This window comes from Suncus etruscus, chromosome 1 (genome assembly GCF_024139225.1).
Source record: "Suncus etruscus isolate mSunEtr1 chromosome 1, mSunEtr1.pri.cur, whole genome shotgun sequence".
Classification (NCBI taxonomy): domain Eukaryota; kingdom Metazoa; phylum Chordata; class Mammalia; order Eulipotyphla; family Soricidae; genus Suncus; species Suncus etruscus.
The window spans coordinates 183,935,279-183,958,836 of record NC_064848.1 but is presented as its reverse complement, the minus strand read 5'-3'; the positions used below and the strand labels follow the sequence as shown (position 1 = coordinate 183,958,836).

The window sequence follows — 23,558 nt, the reverse complement described above, 5'->3', positions numbered from 1 at the left end:
TCCCATTCGTTTATCTGGAACTTGAGCCTTCTCAAAGCCTGCTTCTTCCTGTTGTCTATTGTGAGTGCCTTCTGCTGCCCAGGGTCCTTTCCATCATGTCCTGCCTCCATCAATGTTGGGAGCATGTCCACAGCTCTTCGTGCCATAGAAGCTTCCCGAAGCTGGAGTACATGTCTCAGAGTGCTTCCTGGGGCCAACCTGACTTCTCTGGCCACTGCTGGCTGTTTCCCATTGTTACTGCTCCACCGCCCTGAGCTCCTGATGGTCTCCATATCCTACCCGTCCACTCCCGTCCCTTGTCCCTCGGTGACTCATCCCTGTGCTTCCCAAGGAAGCCCCCACCCTCTGTCCTTTCCTCCCTTTCCCTGAGTGGAAAGTCCATCTCCACCCCCAGGCCAGGCCAGCCCCCTTCCTCCTCATCCTCCCCCCCCCCCCCCCCAACAACAGTTTCCTCTCTGGGCCCAGAGAGCAATCACAGTCCTCAAACCTTGGCTTCCTCTGCAGGGAGCCATTGGGGGGGCTGGGCCCCCAAAGGGGCCCCTGTTTCCCCCTTCCTCTGAGCAGGGGACAGAGAGGCACAGGGCGCCGGGACACACTTCCTCTTGCCCCGGAATGGGCATGCCTGCGCAGAGTGAGCGGGTCTGGGTCTCTCTCTCAGAGGAAACCAGAAGCAGCAAGAGGGAGGGAAGACAAGGGGCCCAATCAAGGGCGGGGTGAGGTGAAGAGCAGGGCTCCCCGGGGAGCCGGCCCCAGAATCTGGGGGCCATGGCGGAGCTGCAGCAGCTACAGGAGTTCGAGATCCCCACGGGCCGGGAGGCTCTGCGGGGCAACCACAGCGCCCTACTCCGGGTGGCCGACTACTGTGAGAACAACTACGTAGAGGTAGGCAGAGCGGGCCGAGACCCGGACACCCCGACACCCGGATACTCCAGAGCGGCCAGAGCCCAGCCAGGACAGGGGTGGTGGTGGTGGTGGTGACAGGTGCTTGTCCTAAAAAATGCTCCACTGCAGGACTCAGTGCATCCTGAGTCCCTGATATTACCCTGACCCCACACTCCCTAGATGTCCAGTCCATCCTCTCTCCACAGCTCTGGCACCCTTCTCTCCTGTGGGCAGCACCCCAAAACCCTGGGTTCCTCTCCCACTAATCGGCATATGGGCCCACATGCCTGTCTCCCGCCTGGCTTGGGGTGAAATATCAGGCAGAAACCCAAACTTGAGATGGACCAGTGAGAGTGGAAAAATTCAGAGCCAGCTTCGGGCCTGGCACAGAGGCAGGGAGGGACCCAGTACCGCCTGGAGCACATGACTGCTAAGGTCAGGGCACTTTGGAACCACTGTCTCTGATGTACAGGCGAGTCCTGGGACCAGAGGGTGTGTTTTTGGAAAAGTACACCACAACTGAGGACCTCTGTCATGCCACTAGCCCTCATTAGCCCATGGTGAGACAAGGTCCTGTCAGAGGGGAAAAATGGGAGTACAGGATTCAGGGCTTAGAGAGTGTAGGGGACATACCTTGCCACTCTCAGACCTCTTGACCTCTAAGGTCCCTCAAATTACTTATTTGCCTTTAGTCACTTGGCTCCCTGAGACCTCTAGCTAATGCAGACATCTCTCAGGCTGAACCTTACTTTGCAAACCTGTGCTGCCTGTGCAATGGAAAGAGCATTGAAAATAAAATGTCACGGTGGCTTCAGGTGCTTGTGGCCAGAGAGAAGCAGCTTTATGGTCCAGGTCAGTGTATATTCTCCAGGGTCCTGGTAGGTGAACCACCCACACTTTGATATGGAGACTGAGGTTCTGAAAGATTCAGTCATCTCTTAAGGATCTGGACAACTAGTAGAAGCTACACTTGAACCCCTAATTCTAGAAACTCATTCCTCCATCAGAAATGGTACCCCTGGGGCAGTTTCTGCTTGTGCAGATGTTGAGAGACCAACTTGTCCATGGAAGAGATGGGAGGGGGCTTGTCGCTAGCTCAATTCTATGACCTTGAAAGGCATGTCCCATCCACCCATCCAAGGCAACAAGTTAGTCTTTCCATCCTCCAATAACTTGAAACATTTCCAGTTGGCTTCTCATTTGTACATGTAGAATCTGTGAGTCCAGTTTCCAACACAGCCACTGCTGCTTGTTGACTGATGGAGAACCAAAGGACAGTCTCCTCCCCCCCTCAATTATTACATACTCCTTGGTGGTTAAAAGTGGTTGAACGGGGCTGGAGAGATAGTACAGAGGCGTTTGCCTTGCAGGATCCAGGACCTAAGGTGGTTAGTTCAAATCCCGGCGTTCTATATGGTCCCCCGTGCCTGCCAGGAGCTATTTCTGAGCAGACAGCCAGGAGTAACCCCTGATCACCACCGGGTGTGGCCCAAAAACAAAAACAAACAAACAAAAAAAGTGGTTGAACACAGATTAAATGTGCCAATAATGTATGGAAACATTTAGCCTATGTCTGTCCCTGAAGAAGGGCAGGGAAACAGAAGTGATTGCCATTAAGACTATTGTGGGGGGCCGGGCGGTGGCGCTAAAGGTAAGGTGCCTGCGCTAGCCTTGGACGGACCGCGGTTCGATCCCCCGGTGTCCCATATGGTCCCCCAAGCCAGGAGCAACTTCTGAGCACATAGCCAGGAGTAACCCCTGAGCGTTACCGGGTGTGGCCCAAAAACCAAAAAAAAAAAAAAAAAAAAAGACTATTGTGGGGGAAAAAAAGACTATTGTGGGCTGTGTGTTAATGATAGTACAGAGGTTAGGGAACTTGCCTGTTTGGGATGCCATCCCTGGCATTCCATATGGTCCCCTGCATCTGTCAAGAATGATTTCTAAGCTTAGAGACAGGAGTAATCTCTGAGCACCACCAGCTATGGCCCCAAAATGAAAACAAACTAGCATAAAATTTTATGACAAGAGTTGGAGTAAGGGGCCGGAGTGGCGGCACTAGCTGTAAGGCATCTGCCTCGCAAGCGCTAGCCTAGGACAGGTCGAGGTTTGATCCCCCAAGCCAGGAGCAATTTCTGAGCGTATAGCCAGGAGTAACTTTCGAGTGTCAAAGAGTGTGCCCCCCCAAAAAATTAAGAGTTGGAGTGATAGCATAGCAGGTAGGATGCATGTCCTACATGTAACCAACCTGGGTTCAATCCCCAGCATCCTATATGGTCCCCTGAACCTACTAGGAGTGATTCCTGAATGCAGAGCCAGGAGTAACCCCTGAGCATCACTAGGTATGGCCCCCAAAACACACACACACACACAAAAGATGATGATGGTGATGATGATGATGATGGGGACTGGAGAGATACTAGAGCTAATAGGATGCTTGCCCTGCACATGGCCAACCTTGGTTAGGCTCCTGGCAGTGCACTGTGCCCCAAACTCCACCAGAGTGATAGAGCCAGGAGTAAGCCCTGAACACCCCAGGTATGGCCATAAAACTAAACAGAGTCAGAGAGATAGCACAGTGGTAGGACATTTGCCTTGTGCAGCTAACCCAGGACAGATGGTGGTTTGAATCCTGGCATCCCATATGGTCCCCTGTACCTGCCAGGAGTGATTTCTGAGTGCAGAGCCAGGAGTAACCCCTGAGCACTGCCTGGTGTAACCCCCCCCCAAAAATCCAACTAAACAAACAAACAAACAAACAGCCAAATTAGATGAAGATAAACCACCTCAGCACTGAAGGATGGAGGCACATCCAGCAGAGGAGCCCTCTCTTGTCAGGGTAGAAGCTGTTAACACCAGGACAGCAGAAGTCTTGACTCAGGTGGGGCCCCTGGGGAAGGGCATGCTGGTTTCACACTAGTAACCACCTCTGTGGGACCCTTTGGGGTACAAAGATCTAATACTTGTGGGAACTTCTAAATAAGGTCTGGTTCCCACGCTTGCCTTCCTTCCCCACCCCACCCCCGGCACCCCAAGCAGGTGTCAGGAACCTCAGGGGTGTGGGGGAGGGCAGGCTGGGGCCCCTGCAGTGTCCTCTGTCAGGGTCCATGGAGCTTGTAGACAGGCTGATTTGCATGAAGAAGTTACCATAGAACCCCTTGTTCTTCAGACCTAACTTTGGGCTAAGACCAAAGCCAGCTTCGGAAGGTGTCTGGGCTCTAGCTTAGGTGTGGTGGGCCTGAGCAGACAGTTCCTATTGGGGCTGAGGATCCCACAAGCCTGTCCAGAGAGGGGCCAGCCCAGGGAAGCAGTGATAAGCCTCAGTGGAGACCAACACCGTAGAAGGTGTAGAAAGATCTGGACCTGGAGCCACACCTGCTCTCTCCTTGCTTGGAAAGGTCTGGGTGGTTTCTGCAACTTTTCGTATTTTCAACTTTTGCAGCATTTCCATTTTTGCTGACCTCTGAGGAAGAGATGTCCACTTTAGACACCTCCTCTTGGACAGGAGGTGGGCATATGGTTCAGAGGTTGGCAGAGTGCCTGTCTTGCATGTGTAAAGTCATGGGTATGATCCCTAACACCATAAAAATAAGAACAAATTGGAGGGCCCGGAGAGATAGCATGGAGTTAAAGCGTTTGCCTTGCATGCAGAAGGATGGTGGATCGTCCCCGTGCCTGCCAGGAGCAATTTCTGAGTGTGGAGCCAAGAGTGACCCCTGAGTGCTGCCGGGTGTGACCCTCCCCCCCCAAAAAAAAAGAACAAACAAGTAACAAGAATGAACTAGAGAGCGATAGTCTAGCAGGTACAATATGCCCCATGTTCAGTCTCAGTACCACATATTCTGGCGCTGCAGGAATAAGCCCTGAGTTTGGCTGAGTGTGGTCCAACACCCTTTCCAACAAGTAAACAAACAAAACAAAAACAAGCAAATAAAAATGAGAGAAGGCTCAATACACCAGAGTGTTCCCTTTGCTTGCAGGGGTCTGGATTAAATTTTGACACCCAAGATCCCCTGATCATCACCAGGTATAACCCCAAAAATCAAATACATTTTTTAAAGAAAAGAAGAACCCCAGGGATCTGTCCAGAAAGTTCGGGACCCCGTCCTTTAGCTCCAGCATTCATTGAAAGGCTTTCTTGGGGCTGGAGAGATAGCATGGAGGTAGAGCATTTGCTTTTCATGCAAAAGGATGGTGGTTCGAATCCCAGCATCCCATATGGTCCCCGGTGCCTGCCAGGGGCGATTTCTGAACGTAGAGCCAGGAGTAACCCCTGAGCTCTGCCGGGTGTGACCCAAAAACCAAAAGAGAAAAAAAAGAAAAGAAAAGCTCCCTTGGTTCCCAGATCTCTCAGTACCTAGCCCCAAGAGTGCCTGATCTGTTCTCAGCTAATGGGCCCAGAAGAGCACACAAGAGCCCTGAAAAAGAGATGCCAGGGCATGTCTTGGCCTGTCTGTCCTCTGTCCTGTCTCCCTACCACCCAGATAGGCCCCTTTATCCAGAAAGACTCATGCTGGAGAGCAGCTTTCCCAGGGCCCATATGCTAGGAGAAAGCTTCTGTGCACTAGATGACCAGAGTTACCCCCACCTTCTCCATCTGATCTGGGCCTGAAAAAACCCCCTTCTCTTTTAGCCACTCTCTGGCCACTCTCTGGCCACTGCCTGACAGTGTGACTCTGGCCAGCGCTGGCACAGTGCCTGGCATGAGGAAGGAAGATGCTCAGTAAGTGGGGCCGGAGAGATAGCACAGCAGTGTTTGCCTTGCAAGCAGCTGACCCAGGACCTAAGGTGGTTGGTTCAAATCCCAGCGTCCCATATGGTCCCCTGTGCCTGCCAGGAGCTATTTCTGAGCAGACAGCCAGGTGTAACCCCTGAGCACCGCCGGGTGTGGCCCAAAAACCAAAAAAAAAAAAAAAGATGCTCAGTAAGTGTTTAGGTTCACATCATTCAAAACATCAATTAACTCACAAATGCATTTAGATATAGATATTTAATTTTATTTAGGGGCTTAGGAGCACCAGGAGTGCTTAGGGTCTAGTTCCAGCTCAGTGCCAGGAACTGCTTCTGGCTCAATGCTTGAGGACCCTGGGGGATGGTGTGTGTGTGTGTGTGTGTGTGTGTGTGTGTGTGTGTGTGTGTGTGTGTGTGTGTGTGTGTGTGTGTGTGTGGTTGAGTTGAGCTTCCCATATTCAAATCATGCACTCTCTCTTGTAGAGCCATCTCTCCAGCTCCTAAATGCATTTTTCCACTATTTTTTAGGTAGTGCTCGAGGGCTGCTCCTGTTCTGGTGCTCAGAGGTCTCTCTTGGTGGTGCTTGGGGACCAATTGGTGCTGGGGGTAGAACCTGGGCCCCCCACATTTAAAGCCTGTTGGGCTTATTTCTCTGGTCCCCATGTTTATATTTGCTCATTTATCTTTGGTCCCACAAAGTGGTGCTCTTGAGGTCCAAGGGTCTCACTGGCAATTCTAGGTTAGCTGGGGTGTCTCAGATCTTGTAGTACCCAGGCCACAGGTGATATTGGGGAGCTTCAGAGCTGTACTTGCTGGTGCTCAAGAGACCACATGTTCCAGAAGTCGGGCATTTACTAGGCACATGTCCTTACCATTGTACTATCTCCTGGTCCCCCAAGTTCTTTTTTGGGGTTTTATTTGGTTTGTTTTGTTTTGGTTTGGTTTTTGGGTTACGCCTGGCAGCGCTCAGGGGGTTACTCCTGGCTCTATGCTCAGGAATCGCTCCTGAAAGGCTTGGGGGGATCAGATGGGATGCGGGGATTCGAACCACTATTCTTCTGCATGCAAGGCAAATGCCTTACCTCTATGCTATCTCCCCGGCCCCCACCCCAAGCTCTTTTTGGATTTGGGGCCACACCTGAAGATACTCAAGGCTTACTCCTGGAGATGCTTTGGGGACCATATGGAATGCTGGGGATTGAACCTGAGTCGGTCACATGCTAAGCTAATGCTCTACCCACTGTACTATAGCTCCTGACTATCTTTAAATGCTGTCTGTGGGCCCGGAGAGATAGCACAGCGGCGTTTGCCTTGCAAGCAGCCGATCCAGGACCAAAGGTGGTTGGTTCAAATCCCGGTGTCCCACATGGTCCCCCGTGCCTGCCAGGAGCTACTTCTGAGCAGCCAGGAGTAACCCCTGAGCACTGCCGGGTGTGGCCCAAAAACCAAAAAAAAAAAAAAAAAAATGCTGTCTGTGTTGTGGGTATTATTCTAGAGTAGGACCCATAAATAATAATATAATAAATATATAATATATTAATATAATATATTAATATTATTATTAAAAATAAATATATAATAATATAATAAAATCCATAATAAAATGAAAATGCTCCCTGCCCTCTTTGCACTCACATTCAAGTGTGTGTGTGTGTGTGTGTGTGTGTGTGTGTGTGTGTGCGCACATGCGTGTGTAAAGGTGGATAATAAAGCCAAGGGATAAATAATTCCTGATAGGGTTAAGTGCTATGAAGAAAAGAGAATAGAGCAAATATGAGCAAGTTGCCACATAAATGGCAAGAGGGATCCCAGTAAGGAGAACTCAGAGATACAAGATCTTTGAGCAGCATAATAAGAGGAGTCTGTGGGCTGAAGAAAAAGCTCCATGGGCTAAATGCATGGACCCCTGAACACTGAGCCAGAAGTAGCCCCTCAGCATAGCCAGGTGTAGCCTCCCCCATCCCAAGTAAGGGTTCCAGGGCCCGGGAGATAGTTCATATAGGGCATAATTTGTCTGTGGGAGCCTTGGCTTTGAACCTCAGCATCAAATGCCCCTCTTTAGCACTGCTGTGTGTTGTTCCTGAGCACTGAGCTGGGAATTATCCCCAAACACCACCGGGTGTGTCTTCCCCATCAAAGGAGGGTTCTGGGAAGATGTGTAGTGAGATGCAAACAATCTTAGATTGTTCCAGAAACAATCTGGAACAGAGCAACTCAGGCCTCTGTGGTACAAGGAAGTAAGTGGGGAGGATGGGAGAGAGGAAGGGTGGAGGGTGGAGGCTGAGGCAGTAGCATGCTTCAGGGGCCTGTAGATGCTGTGATGAAAAATCTGGTTTTCTCAGGGTGTTTCCCAACAAGTTGCTGGAGAGAATGAAGTCAATCAGTTCCCTCTGGGTCTCAATTTGCTTGTCAAGAAATGGACAAACTCTGGGACTGGAGAGAGAACACAATGGTAGGGCATTTGTCTTGCATGTAACTGATCTGGGACCGACCCTGGTTCAATCCCTGGCATACCATATGGTCCCCTAGCCTGCCAGGAGAGATTTCTGAGTGCAGAGCCAGGAGTAACCCCTGAGCACTGCAGAATGTGGCAAAAAAAAAAAAAAAAAAGACAAACTCAGTGGTTCCCAAACACCAACCTGCTGACTGCAGTCAAACAGATACAGTTGGGCCCGGAGAGATAGCACAGCGGTGTTTGCCTTGCAAGCAGCCGATCCAGGACCAAAGGTGGTTGGTTCAAATCCCGATGTCCCATATGGTCCCCCGTGCCTGCCAGGAGCTATTTCTGAGCAGACAGCCAGGAGTAACCCCTGAGCACCGCCGGGTGTGGCCCAAAAACCAAAAAAAAAGAAAGAAAGAAAGAAAGAAAGAAAGAAAGAAAGAAAGAAAGAAAGAGAGAGAGAGAGAGAGAGAAAGAAAGAGAGAAAGAAAGAAAGAAAGAAAGAAAGAAAGAAAGAAAGAAAGAAAGAAAGAAAGAAAGAAAGAAAGAAAGAAAGAAAGAAAGAAAGAAAGAAAGAAAGAAGAAAGAAAGAAAGAAAGAAAACAAACGGATACAGTCAAAAGATAAAAGAGCCCTTGGCTGTAGTTCCAGACCTGATTCTCAGGCCTCCCTCCTTGGAAGGTCTCCTTTAGGGGGTTGGGTTTGGGGGCCTGAGATTGAATTTTGATTTATGGTTTTTACTTTCTTTTGGGGCCACATCTGGTGGTGCTCAAAGGTTACTCCTGGCTCTGCACTCAAATATCTCTCCTGACAGGGTCAAGGGACTATATAGGATACTGGGATGCAAGGAAAACTCTCTACCACTGCACTATCATTCCAGCCCCTGAGGTTGAATATTGAGAGTCCAGCCAGCATTGCCTTCTCCTTTAGTTCCTACCACTGACCCTTTATCCCTAGAAGGCTGGCTGGCTGACTACTTGGTTTGACCAACATCAGAGGGGTCCACTTCCTCCCCATCCAGCCCCTCTAGCCCACCCCTGCCACCTCCACTCAGAACTCCCTAGGAAGCTCCGCTCAGGCCAGGCAGTATGTTTTGCAGGCTGCAGACAAGCGTAAGGCACTGGAGGAGACCATGGCCTTCACCACCCAGGCACTGGCCAGCGTGGCTTACCAGGTGGGCAACCTGGCGGGACACACTCTGCGCATGTTGGACCTTCAGGCAGCTGGCCTACGGCAGGTGGAAGCCCGAGTGAGCATGCTGGGCCAGGTAAGTGGGGCAGGGAGGCTTTGACCCAAGTTCCAAATCTCTCCTATTTCCTTTTGTGTCCAAAGGCTGCCTCCTCACAAACACTGACATTTTCCCAGTTCTGAGGCTCAGTGCTAACCTGAAAAATACAGATGTCTACTCAGATTTCTTTCCTCTCAGAATTCTACCTGGGTGTTAAAAATATGGACCCGAGTGTGGCTCAACTTAAAACACAAGAGCAGGAGAGGGACTGGAGCAGGTTAAGTGTTTGCCTTGCATGTGGCCGACCCAGGGTTTTATCTCTGGTACACCTATGTACCCTAAACATGGAACCAGAAATAAACCCTGTTGGATCTGGTTCAGAACCTAAATAAACAGTAAACACATGCCTTCTAGCCAGGAGACCTGGGTTCAATTTCCCACACTGTATAAGTAAAAATCAAAACACAGGGCTAGAGCGATGGTGCAAGCGGTAGGATGTTTGCCTTGCACATGCTGACCTAGGAAGGACCTCGGTTTGATCCCCAGGCATCCCATACGATCACAAGCCAGGAGTGACTTCTGAGTGCATAGCTAGGAGTAACCCATGAGCATCACCCGGTATGGCCACCCCTACAAACAAACAAACAAAAACAGATAAAAATTCAGGCCAAAGAAAAGTCTAAGTGTTAGAGCACATGCCCTCCCTGATGTGTGTGGGCACCCTAAGTTTAGTCCCCAGCACTGCATGATTCCCAATCATGGCCTTAAAATAAATAATAAGGGGCCAGAGCAGTGGCACAAGCGGTAAGGCGTCTGCCTTGCCCATGCTAGCCTAGGACGGACCTTGGTTTGATCCCCGGTATCCCATATGGTCCCCCAGGCCAGGAGCAATTTCTGAGCGCATAGCCAGCAGTAACCCCTGAATGTCACTGGGTGTGGCCCCAAAACCAAAATAAAATAAAATAAATAATGAAAAGTGGTTCCACCAATCCCAGTTATAGGGGACAGGAAAGAGGCTAATAGAGCCTGTTTCCATGTAAACACATGACTTGGTCAGATCCAGAACCCAGCAGGGCTGCTTGGCAAGGTCATCTTCATCCCTGAGGAGGCACTGCCACGGCACAGTGTTCCCACCCTCTGCACACACACCCTCCTCCTTCCTTCCTGAATCCTTGGCAGGGAACTGCCCCATGAGCCGCAGCATGCACTGACCCAGCGCATCACCCACATGCTCACCACGGGCGTGTCCTTCCCTCTCACCCCAGTTCACCGGAACCCCTGCCCAATCCAAGCTGGTATTTTGAGAAAGTCCTCGAACATTTCCAAAGGATTTCTTTCACTTCTCTTTCCCTGAAAATCCAGCTTCAATCCCTCCCAGCAACCTCCCTAGTTTCCGTGCCTGCCCACTGGCCAACCTGGTCCCTCTAGTCTATGCTTTCCTGGCAGCCTGAGCAAATACTGTTTTCTCTTTTCGGTTGGTTCCTGCACAGCTAATAATAACCCTCATTCATTCCCGCCAGGAAGTTGCTCCAAAGTGGCTCCATCCTTCCCTTACTACATTTTTTTTGGCCAGATGCTATGTAGCCTTGGGGACAAAATTCTTTCTCTGGTCCTCGCTGTCTCCCTTGGTCTTTTGCACCTTCCCCAAGTTGCTTAACTCTCCTCGCTTATGTATGATGTGGCCACCCCACAGTGTCAACCTCATCCTGCAGATGGTGAACATACACAAGGACAAAGTGGCCCGCAGGGAGATCGGCACCCTAGCCATGGTTCAACGGCTGCCCCCCGGCCAGAAAATCATCGCACCTGAGAGCTTGCCTACCCTCACGCCCTACTACAGGAAACCCCTCAACTTTGCCTGCCTGGATGATATTGGCCATGGGATCAAGGTAGAAGAAAGGGGAACCTCTTCTTTCTCCTCCATTCATCTTCTTCCCCTTATAACTGACTCCTCTCCCAGCCTTCAGTTCTCTTGTTCCATCTGCATGCAGTCCCTTTTTTCCTCACCCTTGGAGCCCTTCTTTATCCCCAAGTTTTTGTTGTTGTGTTTGGTCATACCCAGCAGTGCTCAGGATTTACTCCTAGCTCTGCAGTCAGAAATCATTCCTGGCAGGCTCAGGGAACCATGGGATGCCAGGGATTGAACCTGGGTTGACCACATGCAAAGCAAACACCCTACCTGTTGTGCTATTGCTCTGGTTCTATCCTCAAGTTCTTATAGGACTTATAGCCTCCTTCCCAATTTTTGTTTTGGAGTTACGTCCAGTGATTCTCAGGGCTTAGTCCTTAGTCCTAAACTCAAGGAATCATACGGGATTAAACCAGGGTCAGCCTTGTGCAAGGTAAATGCCATACCTCCATACCTTTTTATTTTATTTATTTTTTATTTTGGGGCCATACCCAGTAGCATAAAGTGGTTACTCCGGGCTCTGCCTCAGAAATTTTGCTCCTGGCAGGCTCTGGCGACCATATGGGATGTCGAGGTTTGAACCCAGGTTGGCCGTGTGCAAGCCAAATGCTCTGCCCATTGTGCACTCACTCTAAAAAAAAAAAAAATCCTTCATGGTGGGGCTAGAGATAGTATAGGTATCAATGCACTTTACTTGCATGCAACTGTCAGGTCTATCTCCACACTTGGAGGATTTGGTCTCCTGAGCTTCATCAGGAGTGACCCACAAAGCCAGGACTAAGTCCTAAGCACCACCAACTGTGGTCCAACACCTCCAAACCACCCAAGAAACCTTTTATGTGCCAGACATGTGACTCAGCAGCAGAGTACTTGCCCTGCATGTGAGGTCCTGAGTTTCATCCCTGGCACCACATAAAAGTACCTTTCATGCCTCCCCCAATAACTGACCTCTCCCCAGGATTCAGAGGAACTGCTGATCACAGCCTCTGACACTACCCTCCCCCACCATGGGTGCTGGGTGTGTGTGAAGGGGAAGAGGAAGGCGGAAGAGTTCATGGGTGTGCATGAGAAAGGCTCCCCAGCCACATTTGAATAGCAACTTCCTCTGTCTGGAGGTTTGAGGTCACTGCACTTAGCTCACCCCAGAAGCAGTTGCTTGGGAGAAGGGGAGATGATACAAGCATTAGAGACAGGAGGGGGCCCAGAGAGATAGCACAGCGGCTTTTGCCTTGCAAGCAGCCGATCCAGGACCAAAGGTGGTTGGTTCGAATCCCGGTGTCCCATATGGTCCCCCGTGCCTGCCAGGAGCTATTTCTGATCAGACAGCCAGGAGTAACCCCTGAGCATCCCCGGGTGTGGCCCAAAAACCAAAAAAAAAAAAAAAAGAGAGACGAAGAAGGGGCTTCCCCCCCACACCGGTCAATCTCCTGAGAGAAAACTGACACACCCTTTGGTCAAATCCTGACTCCACATTTTCAAAGTGCAGACTAGATAAAAGCCCCCTTCACTGCAGTGACCCCTCAATAATGCTCTGCATTTTATGCTTTGTGACTTTGATGATGCAGACGGTAAACTCTTCCCATCTGTCCCTGAGGCTCCAGCTTCAGCTCATTAGGCTTCAGCCCCTTCCCTTAGTTCCAGAGGTGCCTTTCCACTACGCCCATGAGGAAAAGAGTTGCTGGTGTGGGTGGGACGGCACCCCAAGTCATTCCTCCAGAGTCAGTCCCACACGTGTGTGTAAAAGACTGACAGCCCTTACCTTCCTTAATCTCAACTCAACCAGGGTGAGACTGGGTTAGAATTATCTTTTTGGGGGGCGGGGATCATATGAGACCTACCTGCTGTGCTATGCTCCAACCTCAGGGTCCCCACTCTCTGGGGCCTGTGTTGCCTGGGGGAAAGGGTGGACTAACTGGCTGTAGACAGGAGGTAAGCAGAGGAAGTGGATGGGAGATGGTATCTGGGTGTCTGCACTACGAGGTTTCCGTGGGGGGCAGGCTTGACGCCCAGCCCTGACTGTGGGCAAGAGGGGTTGGTGGAGAGGTGGAAGTGGGAACTCGCAACCCCATGTTCCCCCTTCCACTTCTCACCCGCACCGCCCTCCTCCCCCATTTCCTCCTAGGTTGGGGGTGATGGTGGTGGTCTGGGGGACTCCATAGATGTCAGCCGTGTCCTGTCTCCTCCTCCCCCACCCCCTGCAGGATCTGAGCACGCAGCTGTCACGGACAGGGACCCTGTCTCGAAAGAGCATCAAGACGCCTGTTACACCCACCATCAGCACCCTGGGGTGAGACTTCCCCGCCTTCCCAGCCCCCACCTTGCACTAACTCAGCGCTCCTCGGCCTAACCCAAACCCCTACCTGCCACAAACCTCTCCCCAGCCTGGCTTCATCACACCCCCTCCCCCCCTGCAGGCGAGCGCCCCGCATGCCGGAGCGGGTGCAGCTCCCAGTGGTACCTGACGGCAAACTCTCAGCCGCCTCCTCGGTCTCTTCCTTGGCCTCGGCTGGGTAAGCTCCACAAGGTCAAGGTGGAGAGCGGGAGAAAGTTTGGGGTTTCAAAGGATTAGAAGCAAACTGGGAAGACTTGGGGGTGTCTCCCCAGCTGAGCATCCTTCCCCCCACCCCCGTTTTCAGTAGCGCCGATGGTGGGGTTTTCCCGGCCAAGGGACAGGTGGCACCTCCACCCCCAGCTCTTCCCAGCTCCACGGCCCCACCACCACCACCTGCTCCTGCCTTGCTGCTGCCCCCTGTGCCCCAGGAACTGGCGCCGCCCCTGCCAGGTAGACCTGTCTGTCCCCTTTGCTCACCCCCTGGACCTAATGCAGACCCCTTTAGTGACTGGGAGGGAAAGGCTGCAGAAACAGCTAAAGAACAAAACGCTGATCCCGTGCACAAAGCCTCGCTCCAATTTTCTCATTTAAGCGCCCCAAGAGATTGGCAGGCTGCTGAGGTTTAGGTTAGGCTGAGAGGTTAAGCTACTTGGCCAAGCTAATAATGAGTGTTAGATGGGACTTTCCTACACAGCAACGTGGTGGAGGCCTGGTGGGAGAGAAATGCGTTAAAAGTGGTGGGTGGGATGGGTGAGGAGGGCAGAGGGCTCTCTGTGCCACGAGGCAGCCTTTCTGCTCTCCCCTAGACTTGGAACTGCCTCCACCTCTGGACCTGCCTCCACCACCACCCTTGGACAGCGACAATGGATTGGGTGATGGATTCGATGGGCTGCCTCCACCCCCGCCAGGCTTTGAGAATGAAGAGCCCAGCTGGGCCCCAGCTTCATATTTGGAGAAAGGTAGTTGATTTCTGGAGTTGAAGGACCCCTGTGTGTCAACCAGAGTTTCACCCCAGCAGCCCACCCACCCACTCATATTTTATAATGAATTGAGTAATGGTCACCCAGAAGCCATCAGAGTTACTAGAGCTAGTAAGGCATGGCACCTCCTATTCCCGGTAGCATCACCCCCTAGAGGCCAGCGGCTCTGTCTCATGCACCCTCTCCTCCTGCCCTGCAGTGGTGACATTGTACCCATACACCGCTCAGAAGGAGAACGAGCTCTCCTTCTCGGAGGGGACTGTCATCTGCATCACCCGACGGTACTCTGATGGCTGGTGTGAAGGTGTCAGCTCTGAGGGAACTGGATTCTTCCCTGGGAACTATGTGGAACCCAGCTGCTGACTGCTGAGGCTCTCTGTGCAGTAGACTCCGGGCTCTCCCCTGCCTGAGTCCTAGCCCAAAGGCAGCTCCAAAGCTCAAGCTGGACCTGTCTTGCTCACCTGAGTCTGCTGTTTTGGTGAGAAGAAACCCTGGAGACAGAAAATAGACTCAAGAGGTCCGAGAACTGGAACCAAGGAGTTTGATGATCTTGCCCACCAAAACCATCCCAAATTCCAGGCTGCATGGACTGCATGGAGCCTCCAGCTCCCCCGACCCCCTTTGGCCGCACCTAGTGGTTCTGAGGTATCAGAAATCAATCCTGGGCCTTTTGCATGCAAAGCATGCTGTCCAGCCTACTGAACCCCCTCTCGAGCCCCTGCCAACTTTGAATAAAACAGATGACCTTCTGCTTGCCCTGCAGGGCCTGGGGTTATAGAGAAGGCATGCAGAGGCAACCCCATTTCAAGGCCCTTGTGTCAGCCTGTGGGGGCTTAATTACTCTAGACATGGCTCCACCTTTCTTCAGCGCCCTCCAGCTTGACCCCAGAGCCCAGGTGTGACTCCATGCCCTGTGGCATGGCTTCAGTCTTTGGTTCTGCAGCCTGAGCATCCTTCCAAGGTGGAGATTCCGAGATCACCTCCCCTCACCCTTCAGTTTGCGGCGCGCATAGATCGAAGCCACCTCTGCCCCCTTCACCTCCTTTATAGCTCTTAAAAATACCAGAGGGGGAGGGGGCTTGGGTTTCGCTGGCTTTGCTTTAAAACATGGCTTTCTGTTCCGTAGGAGAGGAAGGGATGCGGCGTGGAAGGAATGGGGTGGGGTGAAAACCCAGCTGGCCAGGACGACTCGGGTACCCCGTTAGGACTGCATAGACGAGGCTGGAGTGCGAGGAGACAGCTGGGAGGTCCCTGGCAGGTGGGACACTAGCCCAACCTATGTGCTACCTCGTCCCATCAACAGGAGGCGCCGTTTTCTCTGGCTTCTTCCATTGGGGGGGGGGGCTTGCTTGCTGGAAAGCGAGGGTGCGATAGCCGGAGGGAGGGATCGCGACAGGTTAAACAAGAGCTAAGCCTGAGGCCTTTGGCGGACAATGTCTTCTCCGCAGGGCTCTCTGGAGCAGGCTGGGTTGGGGATGGGCGGGCTGTTTGTTGTTCCTTAGTCTCAGGTTGCAGTGCAAGCAAGGTTGGGGAGCTGTGCTGTGCTCTCTCCTCCGCTAGGGAGCACTTTTCACCTCCACCAGAGGACAGTTTTTGGAAGCAGTGAGGCATTCCCAAAAACCATGCACCACCTCGAGGTGGTGTCAGACCGTAGGGTTGGGGTGGAGTTAAGTGGAGTGGAGTGGGGTGGGGGACAGCCGAGTTCAGTTAACTGCATAGATAGATAGATAGATAGATAGATAGATAGATAGATAGATAGATCATATATATATGTATATATGTAAATATATACATATATATATATTTATAGGGAAGGCTCGGAACTCGCTCCCCATCCTCCCCAAATGGACGAGCCCAGAACGCCACAAACACCCAGAGGGGCAAACCAAAGCAGAAAAAGAGAAAAAAGGGGGAGTCATAAAACTAGATTTGTCTTTCCCGATAGGTCCATCTCCACCCTCCACTCCTCTTTCTCCTCCTCCTGCATCTGCTCGTCCCGGGGCACCCGCCGCAGGACCCACCGGGGGTGGGTGGGGGGCCCTCACTCAACTCGTCTTCAGCACCTGTTGCAGATGTTGGCGCACCTCGGCAGCCGTCTCCCAGGGCACCACGTGGGCACGGAAAGAACTGGGCTCGGTTTTCTGCGCCTCCTGGATGAGGCGGTGCATGGGGTAGCCCCGGCGCGGGAAGGCCACGTCGCCGGCCGCCAGCAGCCCCATGGGGCAGAAGTCGTTGGCCCCGTCGCCCACGTAGAAGAGTCGCTCGAAGTGCACCCCGTCGTGGGCCCGCTCGCGCAGGTAGTCCCCGAGCACCTTGTGCTTGCACATGTTGGCCGGGCAGCGCGCGCAGCCGTGCGCGTGGAAGGGCCGCAGCGCCAGCAGCCCGCGCGCGTCGGGCCCGGACGGGTTGCTGAGGATGCGGCGGAACAGGCCGTGGTGGCCGGCGGCCCGCAGCGCGCTCTCCACGCCGAAGGTGTTGGCGTCCGAGATGAGGATGACCTCGAAGGTGGAGCCCTGCTTGGCCACGAACTGCAGCAGCTCGCTCATGCCCGGCGTCAGGGGGATGGCCTCGTAGACGGCGCGCAGGTCCCGCGGCCGCACGCCCTGCTCGCCCAGGTACTTGAACACGCGCTGCATGTACTCGTTGTAGAAGCCCTCGCGGTACGTGGCCCGCAGGCTCTCGGGCAGCCGCTGGCCCGGCGCCGCGCGCACGATCGAGTCGTCGCTGTTCTCGTCCACGATGGTCTCGTCGAAGTCGAAGGTCAGGAGGAAGCGGGGCGAGCCCTGCGTCGCCATCCCGCCGTCCTGGGAGCAGCAGCAGGAGGAGGAGGAGGAGGAGGAGGAGGAGACAGGGGAGGAGGCGCAGGCGGAGGAAGGGGCAAGCGAGAAGGGGCGCGGCGGGAGCCGGCCGGAGGAGAGAGGCTGGTTAGCGGGCCACAGCCAGAGGCGCTGGCACTTCCAGGACCTGGGGAGGACCCAAGGCTGGTTAGGCCTGCAAGAGAACACGCCGCCGCCCCGCCCCGCCCCACCCATCCCAATTCACAGCTCAGCTCAATGCAGGGTCCCCGAAACCCAAGGGTTTTCTTGGGCACCAGTTTCTGCTCTTGTCACCTGGGGCCTATGGAGGCTGGATAGGGAAAAGGCCTTAAAAGGCAGCAGGGATTACCCCCTCTGGGCTGGACAGTAAGGGAGGCTACCTGAAGGCATGGGGGAGACAAGGCGGAGCAGAGCCCATGGCTGGTGCAACCAGGTGGTAAAGGGGAAGAGCCCAGCTGCAGAGCAGCCATCCCAACATTCCCTGCAAGCATGCATACATAATGGGTGCCAGGTCCTGAGATCTGGACAGGGGTTCCCCCGCATGGGAGAGCAGCTCATCATTAAGCAGGTGAGTGCACTGGCCACAAGTGACCTAGGAAGGCCTCTGAGAGCAGCTTCCAGCCAGATGGCACTGGGCAGAGTCGATGGATGGGAAGGATCCCCTTCTCAGGGAAGTTGGTTGGTAGGCCCTGAGCTGATAGCTATCACTCATCACTTGCCAATTCCCTGGGAGGGTGTCAGCAGGTGGGGTTTCTGCCAGGGTCCGAAGCAAGCAAGCAGCAGAAGCAGAGGGGCTTTGGGAGGAAGGAGCCTCCCGCGCCAGGCCACGACATACCTGGGAGATAGGTAAGGGAGAGGAGAGAGCGGTGTGGCTGGAAAGGCAAAGGGAAAGGAGGGAGCCAGATGGAAGTCAGAGTAGGGGCAGGGACACTGGCTGGACAGGGGAAGAACAGTGCAATGTGGGTGCTCTGGGGACGGCTGCAGGGCCAGAGTCGTGTGACAGTAGAAAATGGTTAACTCGGGGGTGAGCTTGAGGGCACAGAGAAAAGCAAGCCCAGGGAGACAGCAGGTGGTCATCGACAGCCAAGCAAGCACCTGCCATGTCCTATCTGTGGTCAGAGCCAGCCATACTGTTTCTCCTACAGGCCTGCCCACCTTAACACTCTCTGTCACTCTGAAAATGTTCGTTACCCACAAAGCTAGTCAGGCAGATCCAAACTCCTGACAGAGTTGGGACTGCAGGTGGATCTAGTGCCTCCCTTTCAGATCTGTCCCCTCCACCTGGCCCTGGGCCTCTGGAATTGAAGGGAAAACTTCCGGACTCCAGAACTATGGTGATGGAAATTTCTAGGGACGAGTGGGGTTTCAGAGAAAGTGAGGGTTAACCTACAAGAGAATTGATGGGGCTCCTCCTACACATGAAGGGAAAGTGGGGGCCTAAGGCTTTATTCAAAAATAAAAATCTGGAAGGACCCACTTACCCTAGACAGGCACCGGATGCTGGCAACTGGAAAACACCCACTCATCGTGGCGCATCACCTGGGTACTACCTCTAGGCCCCCTCTTGCCTGCAGCCGTCGTCCAGAGTTCCTGACAACCATACAAGGGCCAGTGAAGGGGGCCTGGACAGCCGGCCTCATCACCTCCCACTAATGCCCACCTGGGCCCAACACCCCTTCTAAACCCCAGAACCACTCTCAGGAGTTCAGGAAATAGAACCCTTGAGAAGGCACAGAACTGACTGACTACAGGACCTTATCAGGGCATCCTGACCCCCAGTCCTGGGGGAGGTTACACATGAATTACTGAAGGCCCAGGGGAGTTTGGAAAGCACTGAGCCAGAACTCAAGGTCTGCCTCCAAGAGTGATTTCTCTGTTGGCTCAGTACCCCATGGCCCAAAAAAACACCTTTATGCATGTTTGCTCACAGCTGGGCACTGGCCTGAGCATAACAGAAGAAGGTTCTGGAAGATGGATAATTTGCCCCAGGCTGTGTTGTTCCTGCCAGGCAAAAAGTGGTTCCTGAGCCACGCCTTCCCTCAGCCTTACAAAGCTGTAGTGGGGATGGGGTGCATGATTGTGACTTTGCGGGCGTTCACGGGGACAGCTATAAGGACTCCACGTCTTCCTCCTTTGGAGCTCCATGACCCAGCCCCTATGCCCCACCACCCAGAGGTGGAATAGCTACCAGAGGTGGCTAAAACATCTGGAGCCAGATATCAAGTCCCTAGACTAGACAGTGAAGAGAGCAAAGGTCTGGCTAGCTTCTGCCCTCTGGTGGTGACAATAGGTAACACAAGAAACCCCAGTCAAGGTGACACATCAGACCATCTCAGGACAGCAAGGGGAGATCCTACAATCCTCAAAACGGAGACGAACACCCTAGGGGGCAGGGCACAGGTTGTAGGGTTGGGGGTCTGTAACATCTTGAGTTCTGTCACCCTTCCCCTTTCCCTGATCACATGGGCAAGAAACCCTTTCCCAGACTGGACCAGGAAGCTTAGACTTTTCCTGGAGAACTTTTTGGTGGAGTTGAAAGTGGTGGATGGGGCAGAGTGTCATAGGGAGGAGGGAGGACTAAGCTAAAGGGGGCTGTCCCGGTACCCTCTCGAGGAAGCTACAGTCTTCCTTCTAGGATCTTGGTATGTCATATATCTGAGCTGGAGGAGAATGATCAGAGATACCACTCCCGCTTTAAATGCAAACATGGACAATCCCGCATAGCCACGAGCACCAGGAAAAGCCAGGAGCAGACAGACAGACAGGGAACTCAGCCGCCACCAGGGACCCTGTGCCAATGCTCCACCCGGTGATGTTGGGTGGAATCTGGGGAATATATTCACTTGTATCATCATCATCATCATCATCATTATTTAGTTTCTGGACCACATTGGGCAGCACTGAGAGGTTACTTTTGATTCTTCACTCAGCTATCACTTCTGGCAGTCTTGGAGGACCATATGGGACGATGGAATCAAACCCGGGTCAGCTGAGTGCAAGGCAAATGCCCTACCTGCTCTGGCCCCATTCACTTTTTCTTTTAATTTTTTTTATTTTTTTATTTTATTTATTTATTTTTTTTTTTTGGTTTTTGGGCCACACATGGCAGTGCTCAGGGGTTACTCCTGGCTGTCTGCTCAGAAATAGCTCCTGGCAGGCACGGGGGACCATATGGGACACCGGGATCCGCTGCTTGCAAGGCAAACGCCACTGTGCTATCTCTCCGGGCCCCACTTTTTATTTTTTATTTTTTGGTTTTTTGGGGTCACACCCGTTTGCTGCTTAGGGGTTACTCCTGGCTAAGCGCTCAGAAATTGCCCCTGGCTTGGGAGGACCATGGGGGATCAAACCACAGTCCTTCCTTGGCTAGCACTTGCAAGGCAGACACCTTTCCTCTAGCACCACCTCTCCGGCCCCATCACTTACTTTTTTTTTGGGGGGGGGGGGTTTGGGGCCACACCCGGTAACGCTCAGGGGTTACTCCTGGCTATGTGCTCAGAAGTTGCTCCTGGCTTGGGGGACCATATGGGACACCGGGGGATCCGTCCAAGGCTAGCGCAGGCAAGGCAGGCACCTTACCTTCAGTGCCACAGCTCGGCCCCATCATCACTTACTTTTTTTTTTTTTTTTTGGTTTTTGGGCCACACCCGTTGACGCTCAGGGGTTACTCCTGGCTATGCGCTCAGAAGTTGCTCCTGGCTTGGGGGACCATATGGGACGCCGGGGGATCGAACCGCGGTCCGTCCAAGGCTAGTGCAGGCAAGGCAGGCACCTTACCTTTAGCGCCACTGCCCGGCCCCATCACTTACTTTTTAATCCTGCTCAAAACTTCTTATTTGTCATAGTAAAAGATGAGTTACGGGCCTGGAGACATAGCACAGTGGTGTTTGCCTTGCAAGCAGCTGACCCAAGACCTAAGGTAGTTGGTTGAATCCCGGTGTCCCATATGGTCCCCCGTGCCTGCCAGGAGCTATTTCTGAGCAGACAGCCAGGAGTAACCCCTGAGTACCGCCGGGTGTGGCCCAAAAACCAAAAAAAAAAAAAAAAAAAAAAAAAAGATGAGTTACTTTCTTCCTTCCCCCATCTAATAATAGTATTTGGGGACATCAAATATGCATTGCTTGGTGAGTTATCCCTTGTTTCTTTTTGTTCCCAAACAGAAAATTAAGTATCCAGAGTTTCTCTCCCCTTAAACTAAAAGGGCCATGCTGGGGGGACACCCAAACTGCACCTCCACCCCTCAATAGCCAGAGAGCCCCCAGAGATTACTCACCTCTAAGCAGTAATCAGAGCCTTCTGTGGAGACCAGGAAGAGTCTGGGAGAAGGAACAGAGCTGCTGCAGGTTAGGATGGATGTAGAGGGCCTCTTTGGGACCGCCTACACCCCAGCTCAGTGGGACCCATTTCCCCAACTCCACACACCTCCCTACTTTACTTCCTTTCCTGCCCTACTGCCTTCCTCTTCCATCTTGAGAATGTTGGCACCTTTGGGGAAATAGACACCTTTTGGGCATAAGGCCTTCTTGTTGTTTTGGATTTTTAAGCCACACCCGATAGTGCTCAGAGCTTCCTCCTGGCTCTGCTCCAGGGATCATTCCTGGCATTGCTGGCTGCCAGGGCTCAAACCTGGGTTGGCTGTGTGCAAGGCAAGAACCTTGCCTTCTGTACTAGCATTCCAATCCCCTGGGCAGAGAGACCTTCACGGATGGAAGCTCACATAAGGGCAGTTTGGGGAGTTTCCTGCAGGAAATATGCAGGATAGGGATGGAGACTGGGGCTGTTTGCAGAGATACCACAGTGTCATCTCCAGACCGGGCTCTTCCTTGTCAATCACTGCTCATCAGATCCAACCCCAGGCTGGAAAACTCCCCCCATACCCAGGAGAATTTCTTGCTCTTCACTCTCAGCAGCAAATAGGGGGAAAAAAAAAACAAAAAACAGGCCCATAAAGGCCAAGATTACATGATCTGGTCACACAGCATTCAGTCAGTATTGGAATTTAGGGGGTCTTGGGTGTCTCCGGGAAAATTAGGACCAGAACTTTGGAGACCCTCTTGGAGTAGGAAGATCTGAGGGCCCCCCACCCCAATATTTGCAGGAAGCCACCAGGAGCCCCTTCCGGCCCACCCTGCTGGGGTGGACAAGCTGGGTCGGGATCCTCACTGGGCAGGGAGGTGGCAGCTGCCGGTGAAGTGGGGGGAGAGATATTTTTAGAGGTGGCTGGAAAGCTGGCACTCTGGCACACCCCCAGCTGGCGGGTGCTTCCCAATGCGGGGCGGGGGGTGGTGGTGGTGGTGGCAGTGCGCAGATCGGGGAGTCAGAAAGGATTGCAGGGTAGAGGGGAGCAAGGGGGCTTCTCTTTACCTTAAAACCCCCATGACTAAAAAGGGCTCCCCCCCTCCCGACAACCGCGTCCGTGGGGCAGCAGTAAAAAAAAAAGGAGGGGACTCATTCCTCCGCTTGGGAGACTCCCCCACCTGCATCGTGCTCCAAGTCCGCATTGGGACCCCCACCCCACATTGGGAACCCGGGTCTGTCCCCCTACCTCTGGATGCCCAGGAACTCAAAGATCTATCCAGGCCGACTTTAGAATGTAAAAAGAGTGGGGGGACGAGAAGAGAGAGAGAGAAAGAAAGAGAGAAGAGACAGAGAGAGGCTGGCTGGAGATATTGGGGCGCAGGATGGAGCCAAGGGGGTGCTTACAGGAATTGGAGGGGACGCGGTGTCTTGTCCACCCCCGGATTTCTGGACTCCGGCTCACGAGGACCTCCAGTCCCGAGGGGCCTCGGAAGAGGAGGATGATGATCGCCTGGGCCGTCCCCTCCACTTGCCCCCCATCCCCCCGGGTGGCCGCCGCGTCCCCTTTAAATGCCCGGGAGCCGGAGCCCGAGCCGCGGCTGGCGCTGCGGCTGCTGCAGCACCCGGGCCCACCGCAGTCCCCGCACGTCACAAGCGGCCAGCCAATCAGCGCGGCGCCGGCGCACACCGAGTGGGCGTGGCGCACCCGAAGGGGCGTGGTTTTGCGTCGAGTGGGTGTGGTTTCAGTAGGCCACGCCCGTGTGTTTTCTGTCCGGGAGGGAGGCGCGCGGGTGGGATGGGGTCGGGGTAGCTATAGACAGGGTCGGGGCCTGACCTCGGCGCGCCCCGTTGTTGGGTAGACGGACACCCCCTTTTAGGAGCGGTCGAGTAGGTCCACCCACGCCGTGGACTTTCTTCAATCGCGCGGGGTTCGGATCCCCGAGC

General features: G+C 53.4%; 2 protein-coding genes across 4 annotated transcripts; one reads left to right on the top strand and one right to left on the bottom strand.

Moving 5' to 3' along the window:
* The first annotated feature begins 708 nt into the window (after window positions 1-708).
* Window positions 709-14,980, top strand: ABI3 (ABI family member 3). Its single transcript, XM_049780637.1, has 8 exons — window positions 709-882; window positions 9,150-9,317; window positions 10,991-11,167; window positions 13,389-13,474; window positions 13,602-13,697; window positions 13,824-13,969; window positions 14,326-14,478; window positions 14,699-14,980. The coding sequence occupies exons 1-8, from the start codon at window positions 766-768 to the stop codon at window positions 14,860-14,862; spliced, it is 1,107 nt and encodes a 368-aa protein (XP_049636594.1). The 5' UTR covers window positions 709-765; the 3' UTR covers window positions 14,863-14,980.
* A 1,524-nt stretch (window positions 14,981-16,504) lies between these two features.
* PHOSPHO1 (phosphoethanolamine/phosphocholine phosphatase 1) lies at window positions 16,505-23,235 on the bottom strand. Of its 3 annotated transcripts, none has more exons than XM_049781148.1 (4): window positions 23,019-23,235; window positions 21,589-21,649; window positions 18,797-18,905; window positions 16,505-17,463 (listed from the first exon to the last, which is right to left on the bottom strand). In XM_049781148.1, the coding sequence occupies exon 4, from the start codon at window positions 17,292-17,294 to the stop codon at window positions 16,545-16,547; it is 750 nt and encodes a 249-aa protein (XP_049637105.1). In that variant the 5' UTR covers window positions 17,295-17,463; window positions 18,797-18,905; window positions 21,589-21,649; window positions 23,019-23,235; the 3' UTR covers window positions 16,505-16,544. The 3 variants fall into 3 exon arrangements, with proteins under 3 accessions (XP_049637105.1, XP_049637098.1, XP_049637113.1); XM_049781141.1 differs by having other exon boundaries at window positions 21,589-21,631; XM_049781156.1 differs by lacking the exon at window positions 18,797-18,905 and having other exon boundaries at window positions 21,589-21,631.
* Window positions 23,236-23,558: the final 323 nt, after the last annotated feature.